At 43.6% G+C, this 8033-nt stretch overlaps 1 protein-coding gene across 1 annotated transcript; it reads right to left on the bottom strand.

The window, feature by feature from the left end:
- Nucleotides 1-3837: 3837 nt before the first annotated feature.
- Nucleotides 3838-4616, bottom strand: nanos1.L (nanos homolog 1 L homeolog). Its single transcript, NM_001088034.1, is given in 1 exon segment — nucleotides 3838-4616. A coding segment is annotated over 1 exon segment (387 nt). The 5' UTR covers nucleotides 4602-4616; the 3' UTR covers nucleotides 3838-4214.
- Between the last annotated feature and the right edge of the window lie 3417 nt (nucleotides 4617-8033).

The following is an 8033-nucleotide window of genomic DNA, read 5'->3' as shown; positions in this document are numbered from 1 at the left end:
TGTTGGGAATTGTAACACTTATGTTTTGGTTTTGCATCTTACAGTTCAGGAACTTGACTTGTGCTTATGAGCCGAGCTATTATTATATGTTGTATTAAACGTAAAGGTCCGTCAAAGGAATGAGCTGGAATGTAAGGGGCCTTGTCAATGGCATCAAGCACAGGCAGGTCATAGACTTCCTCACGAAATCCAGCGCCAAGGTCGTCCTATTGTAAGAAACCCATCAGGTGGGCACTGGCCATGAAACGCCCCTGGGTGGGATGTTTATATCAGGCTCTATACTCCTATACTCTACTCACTCCTTAGGGGGTGGCCATATTGATCTATATAATGCACAAAAGCCATGAATATCTTGTAAATTATATCCTTACTAGACATTAAGCCCGTTAAATTAACAGGCGCTAGAACATATGTAGAAAATTCGCCAGAGACGGTCCGTGGGCAGGGCCGCCATTAGAAATTACGGGGCCCTGTACAGCAAAATTTTCTGGGCCCCCTGGTCCCCGCCCACCCCAAATCCTGCCCATACATAGTAAAAAGTCCATACAGACATCAGCGATGGTCAGGGCCCCTCTATAAGTTAAAAAAAATACACATTGGCATCAGGGCCCCACATAAAAGTGTTTAAAAAAACATTTGCGGCCAGGGTAACCCATAAAAGATTATTTAAAAAAAATTAGTGATCAGGGCCCCCCTATAAGTTAGGAAAAAAAATCATTTGTGGTCAGGGCCCCCCTGTCAGGCATCACCTAGTATCTCTTGAGAGTCCAAGCAGCTTGGCAGTCCCAAAGATTTTAGTAACTCTCAGTTAGGCACCTACCTTGCTGTGGCCTCAGCCTAGATAAATTGCAGTACAATCAGCCTGCCTGTGACTGATAATTTATAAGGGGTTGTTCACCTTTAAATGAACTGTTAGTATGATGTAGAGAGGGATATTCTGAGACAATTTGCAATTGGTTTTCATTTTTTATTATTTGTGGATTTTGAGTTATTCAGCAGCTCTCCAATTTGCAAATTCAGCAATTTGGTTGCTAGGGCCTAAATTCCCCTAGCAACCATGCATTGATTTGAATAAAAGACTAAAATATGAATAGGAGAGGCCTGAATAGAAAGAGGAGTAATAAAAAATATCAGTAACAATACATTTGTAGCCTTACAGAGCATTTGTTTTTAGATGGGGTCAGTGACCTCTATTCGAAAGCTGGAATCAGATGAAAAAGACAAATAAATTATACACAATGAAGACCAATTGAAAAGTTGCTTAGAATTGGCCATTCTGTAAAATATTAGAAGTTAACTTAAAGATGAAGCACCCCTTTAATGCACCTACTAATAGGGTTAACTCATTACAAACACTGCATTACACACACATCTGCAGTCTGCAATTTGCACTGATTGGATTCAATGATCTTATGAGCAGAGATGGATTCTCAGTGGCTGCTCTCACACCACCTGAAGCTGTAGCACAACCTACGTTATGAAGCACAAAAGTCCTGCACAAAGTATTTCACCATTTTCTACTCTGTAGGGAATCTTTCTGACTGCCTCAAATTCTACTACAGCAGAACATTGTACACACCTGCCTTCCACTGCCTCAATTCAACAGAGCACAGTTCAACTCCCGTCCTATGTCATAAGCCCCGCCTCTGTTTGTCAGTGCTGGTCACATTTGCTTTCTCATTGGCTGTCAGGGGCTTTATGGGACATTGTAAATTGCATTGCGCATCGCGTAAGGGGGGCCGGCAGCACAGCCGGGCCTGGCACTGTTGTACCCCCTGTGCCCCCTGATGGCGGCCATGTCTGTGGGGCACACGCGCAGTAGCGCAATCCCACGGACACAGGGACTGGACGCAGAGACACTTCAACTTTATTATATAGGATAAACGGTGAGTTCTGATGTCATCAGTTATAAACGGTGAGTTCTGATGTCATTTCTGTCACATGACTCACTGAAATTCGTGTATTATAATAAATGAAGTACCCCCAGTTGTAAAATATGAGGATATTAGAAGTCACCTCGGAGTTCCATGACCTGTATAAAAACACTCGGCTTTTAAAGGAAAACTATACCCCCCAAACAATGTAGGTCGCTATTAAAAGATACTGAGTAAAACAGCTCATGTGTAAAACCCTGCTTCATGTAAATGAACCATTATCATAATAATATACTTTTTCTAGTAGTATGTGCCATTGGGTAATCATAAATAGAAAATTGCCATTTTAAAAAAATAAGGGGCGCCCCCTGGGATCGTAAGATTCACTGTGCACACATACAAACCACATGTAAGGTCACATGAGCCAATTAACAGACAGAATTCTGCCTTTTGCTTCCTCACTTCTTCCTGTTACAGTTAGTGTTGTAGTATTTCTGGTCAGGTGATCTCTGAGGCAGCACAGATAGAGTCACGAAATGGTGGTTCAAGGCAAGAGATGTAAAAGGAAAATATTTATGTAAAAAAGTATGCCCTTTAGATTTGAGTCTCTTTAAGGAGAAACAAACCCTTTATTTAAAAAAAAAAAAACCTACCCTATACAGATTCCCTCCTGCAACCCTGGGCAAATGCCCCTAACTCTTTCCTTACCCCTCGGTGCAGATTCTGTCCAGCGGAGTTCACGGGCGCCATCTTCAGCCGCTTCGGTAATCTTCGGAAGGAGACCAACGTGGCGGCGCATGCGCAGTTGGAGCAATTTTCTGATTTGCAGCAACTGAGCAGGCACAACAGCACCACCTGCTGGTCAGTTTCCCACCAGTCTGACCAGCAAGTAGTCAAGGAAGTTGTCAGGAGAAAGAAAGAGGCTGATGTTCTTCTGCTTAGGAATAAAATTAGAAACCTTTCTCACATCTTTCTTAAGATCCCCTAAGCTCAGTAAGTGACAGCAGCACAGAGCATGTGCAGTGAATCAGCAGAAAAGAAGATGGGGAGCTACTGGGGCATCTTTGGAGACACAGATCTTTACTGCTAAAGGGCTGTGGTTGCCTTGGGCTGGTACAGAAGCACAAAACATCATGTACAACATTTCTACCTGCTTCTTTAGTTACACTTTAGTTCTCCTTTAAAACAGCAGTTGCCTGAGTTGAGTTAAAGGAGAACTGAGCCCCCCAACTCATAAAAACCCCTTCCCAGTACCCCCTTCACTTAGAGGTGAGTAAAGGATTAGGGGCACTTACAGGCGTTATCACCTATGTAGGGGGGAGCAGGGAGAGGGGAACTATGAAGGGTTGTGAGTAGGGTTTTTTTTTTTTTATTAGTGGGGGGTGAGTTCTCCTTTAATAGAGGCTTGAAAAAAAAAAAAAAGTAATTGAGACCAATAATCCTAATTAATTGGGATCCAAAAACCCTTCAGCCAATTGGACTTATTTCTGATGAATCAACCAGTAAATACTTATTCTCAGTGTTTCCCTGCAATCAGTGTGGCTGCCGACAACTGGATTCAATGAAGCCCTGCGGTGTGAGCCCCACTGGTGTAGAAAGCAGCCAGTCATATATGGGGTCAGTGACCTCCATTTGAAAGCTGGAAAGAGTTAGACGAATGTAAATAATTCACAAGAACTATGAATAATAAAGACCAATTGAAAAAGTTGCTTAGAATTGGATATTCTAGAACATACTAAAACTGAACCATCCCTATAAACGACCCAGTTATAGGGCTACCCTGTAATGGTACAGGCTTAAAAGTTAGTTTTGCGAATACTTCCCCTGATGAGAAATATCTGGTTGCTAGGGTCCAACTTACCCCAGCAACCAGGCAGTTGAGTGTGTGACAAGCTGAATAGGGAACTGGAAATATCCTGAACTAAAAGACAAGTCATATATAATAACGGCACACACACAAATATCCGGAAATTTTTTCAATTTAATAAAAAATACAAATTAATGCTGTTAAAACAGTAAATAAAATAATTAGAGGAGGGCGGGCGGGCCCCAGGCTGGAGCGTCTCTGGAGAGCTGGAATGTCCGGTACATGGGGATGGGCACCGCTTGGCCCCGGGGACAGAAACAAGTGGAACAATGAGGTGCAACGTGGGTGCCGAGTGAGACATCAGTGTCTGTGCACGGGTCGGTGATCACTCAATGATTAGTCTTTTAGTTAAAGTGTCAATAGGAACAGTGCAAATAAAGCAGCAACATTAGAAAAGGTGCAGTCATGTGATGTGCAAAGGCCGTCCCCCGAGGAGCCCATTAGTGGTGCAGAATCCCAGGGTTCCTTCCAGTTCAGTGTCTCAGCTTTGGGTTATTACTGTTACTCTGGGGATCTCTGAGGAGCCGACGGAGGGGGCAGTACCGCATGGTGTGGGCCCAGTCGCCATTAGCCCCACACAAAGGGCAAGTGTAGCCTCTTAGTACTGGACACAGCACCCGGCCATCCAGCGCCCTCAGACGGTGAGACGTGTATAGAGACAGCGCCTCCCTGTTGCTCCTGCAGAACCCGCAGCCTTTGTGTCCCACAGACTCATTACTGGGTAACGGTTCCGCGGAGGCCGGAGATAAAACGTCCCATCTTGGCCTTTCGCCTTCTCTCTGAGGCTGCAGCCCCCTGCTGATCAGACTGGAGAGCCCCAAGTAGTCGCTCCATGAGTCAAAGCAGAGACCGCCATCCATGTTGGAATTGTTCTGGTGTAACTCCTCCCACCACTTCCCTGGTGGACTAAATTTATCAAGTGCCAATTACCATATTCCTTCTAATATGTGGCCCCTTGGTCTGGTTTCTCTGCAGCATGGTGGTAACTTGCCCCTTTAATTAGGGCTGTGAATGAAACGTACCCAATCTAGTGTTGTAAAGCTTTGTCAAGGGGTTGTTCACCTTTGAGTTACTGTTAGTGTGATGTAGAGCAGGGGGTCCCCAACCATTTTTACTTGTGAGCCACATTTAAATTTAAAAAGAGTTGGAGAGAAACACAAGCATGAAAAAGTCCATGGTGCTGTGATTGGCTGTTTGGTCGCCCCTCTATGGACTGGCAGCATAAAAGAGGATCTATTTGACATTGCACCTGTTTTTATACAACCATAACTTGCCTCCAAGCCTGGAATTCAAAAATAATCAGCTGCTTTGAGGCCACTGGGAGCAACATCCAAGGGTTTGGGGAGCAACATGTTACTCGTGAGCTACTGGTTGGGGATCACTGATGTAGAGAGGGATATTCTGAGACAATTTGCAACTGGTTTTATTTTTTTATTATTTGTGGTTTTTGACTTATTTAGATTTTTATTCAGCAGCTCTCCAGTTTGCAATTTGAGCCATCTGGTTGCTAGGATCCAAATTCCCTAGCAACCATGCACTGATTTGAATAGGAGAGGCCTGAATAGCCTTAAGGTGATCATACACGTCAAGATCCGCTCATTTGGTGATGGTATGTCCACCACAGGCAGGGCGATATTGGGTTAATTCGAACGGCCAAACAATCTGATTACAAGGAAGGAAATGGGTGCCGACGGGACAAGGACATCAACTAGTCGATGTGCTCCGAGATCACCAAAAACAAAATCACACCTGTCCGATCAATATCTGGACGATTTTTGGCCTGATGAATTTGTTTAAAGGACCGATATCGGCAGCTTTAATCTGCCTGTGTATGGCCGGCTTTAAAGAGCATTTGTTTTTCAGATGGGGTCAGTGACCCCCGTTTGAAAGCCGAAAAGAATCAGAAGGAGGCAAATGATTCAAAAACTGTAAACAAATAAATAATGAAGACCAATTGAATAGTTGCTTAGCATTAGCCATTTTATAACATACTAAAAGTTAACTTAAAGGTGAAGCACCCCTTTAAAGGCATGAGTTGGGACCCCTCTGTGCTGTTGACAGATCAGCCCTGCATGGTGGATTGTCTCTTATTATAATGAATCTCTTCCCTTTAATATCGACCACATATGAAATCCTCCCGCTTTATGACTAGTTATCAGTTCCAGTGGAAGCCGCAGGCCCCATTAGATGTAAATATATATCTGGGAACTTTAAGAGCCACCCTTGCGCTTTCTACACTTGTTCTGATGCTCGGAAAGAGAAGCACCTGGCATGGGGGGGCGGCGGGATCTAAAGGCTGTCTCAGGGCGGCAAGCACCCCAGGAAGGCCCATGAATTCAGGGTCAAAAAATAGGTAAATTTACTTAATCTATCTGACTCTTTTCACCTTTTAAATGGGGGTCGCTGACCCCATCTAAAAAACAAATGCTCTGTAAGGCTACACATTTATTGTTATTGCTACATTTTACTCCTCATCTTTCTATTCAGGCCTCTCCTATTCATATTCTAGTCTCTTATTCAAATCAGTGCATGGTTGCTAGGGGAATTTGGACCCTAGCAACCAGAGTGGTGCAACTGCAAACCGGAGAGCTGCTGAATAAAAAGCTGAATAACTCAAAAACCATAAATAATAAAAAATGAAAACCAGTTACAAATTGTCTCAGAATATCCCTCTCTATATCATACTAACAGTTAATTTAAAGGTAGGGATGCACCGAATCCACTATTTTGGATTCGGCCGAACCCCCGAATCCTTCATGAAAGATTCGGCCGAATACCGAACTGAATCCTAATTTGCATATGCAAATTAAGGGTGGGAAGGGGAAACATTTTTTACTTCCTTGTTTTGTGACAAAAAATCACTAGATTTCCCTCCCTGCCCCTAATTTGCATATGCAAATTTGGATTCAGATTCAGTTCGGCCGAATCCTGAACCAAATCCTGGATTCGGTGCATCCCTATTTAAAGGTGAACAACCCCTTTAATTAGGATTTTACTGGGCCCCACCTCAACCGCAGGCTCTGCTTCCTCTGTAGTTACAGCCCTGCTTGATACTATGGCCATTAAACACAATAAAGAGAAGCACATCCACGCTCAGTCCCGAAGCCAACATTGTGGAGAGGTAATGTAATTAATCAATGCAGAAAAACCAAATGCTATAAGGTAGAGGGAAAGCTGACTATAGATCAGAGACCAAGTGATGGGTAAGTGATGAGTAAGTGATGAGTAAGGGATGGGTAAGTGATGGGTAATTGGGCTGATGTCTGAGTGACAGTAAACATGGCAGTGCTGGCCGGGCCTTTCCTCTCAGGGATAGAGTTGCCACGTTTTCTGGAAAAAAAAATACCGGCCTTCCTATATTTTTATGGTTTGTCCCTATAAATAACATTGGCATCAAGCAACATTTTTACAGGCCAGGCCAGTAAAATAGCGGCCAGGTGGCAACACTACTCAGGGAACGATGTAGAATATGTACAGATAGACTTATGGCACTAACTTACCCCTCCGAATAATTGAAGCACTTCCTTAAAGGAGACATGTAGAAAAAAATGGAAAAACACTAATTTTGTAGGCAATTATAAGTTATATATGATGTTGCTTTTAGATGGAGCTAAAAATTAATATTATCTTTAAAAATAACCCCTTTATTAGAGCTCCCTATAGATGTTCTCTGGTCCTTGTTTGTGTTTCAAATGAGGGGTGGGCGTGTCCTAACGGTCCCTGCCAGAAGCACAGTAGGAGGGGGACAGCCAATCACAGCCCTGCAGTCACACAAGCACAGACAGGCTTCAGTTCCCTATCAGGTCCTGCTAGCTGCTGATTGGTTCCTGTCCTACAGTGCAGTGAGCTGAGTGCAGTCAGGGAGCAGCAAGTGGAAGAGAAGGGAGGGATTATTATGGTTTTTGCAGAAATATTCAATAAACCAGTCTGAAACTCTTTTTAGCACAATTCTTCTATATCTGAATAAGTATAATGTACTGGTACGTTGTTATTTTTTACACAAAATGTCTCCTTTAATAAAACAAGTGAAACTCTTTCTCGTCAGTGTCAGTCACGTGTCACCTGTAGTGAAGCCCAAGTGTGAGACACAGACAGACGGTACAATTGTATTGGAGTGTTTATTGGTCACAATTAGACCTTAATTGAGACTGTGAGTAAAGTCATAGAGACGCAGGAGGACAGAGAGGCAGTGAGTGAAAGGCCAGCGGGCGCCATGTCAGTCAGAGAGAACTTCCGCCGGCCATTAAACTACATTTCCCAGCAGCGCCCAGGTTTTCCCGTCATGCCCCGCG

This window comes from Xenopus laevis, chromosome 7L (assembly GCF_017654675.1).
Source record: "Xenopus laevis strain J_2021 chromosome 7L, Xenopus_laevis_v10.1, whole genome shotgun sequence".
Classification (NCBI taxonomy): domain Eukaryota; kingdom Metazoa; phylum Chordata; class Amphibia; order Anura; family Pipidae; genus Xenopus; species Xenopus laevis.
The sequence above is the reverse complement of the archived record's forward strand: the minus strand, read 5'-3'. Positions and strand labels throughout refer to the sequence as shown.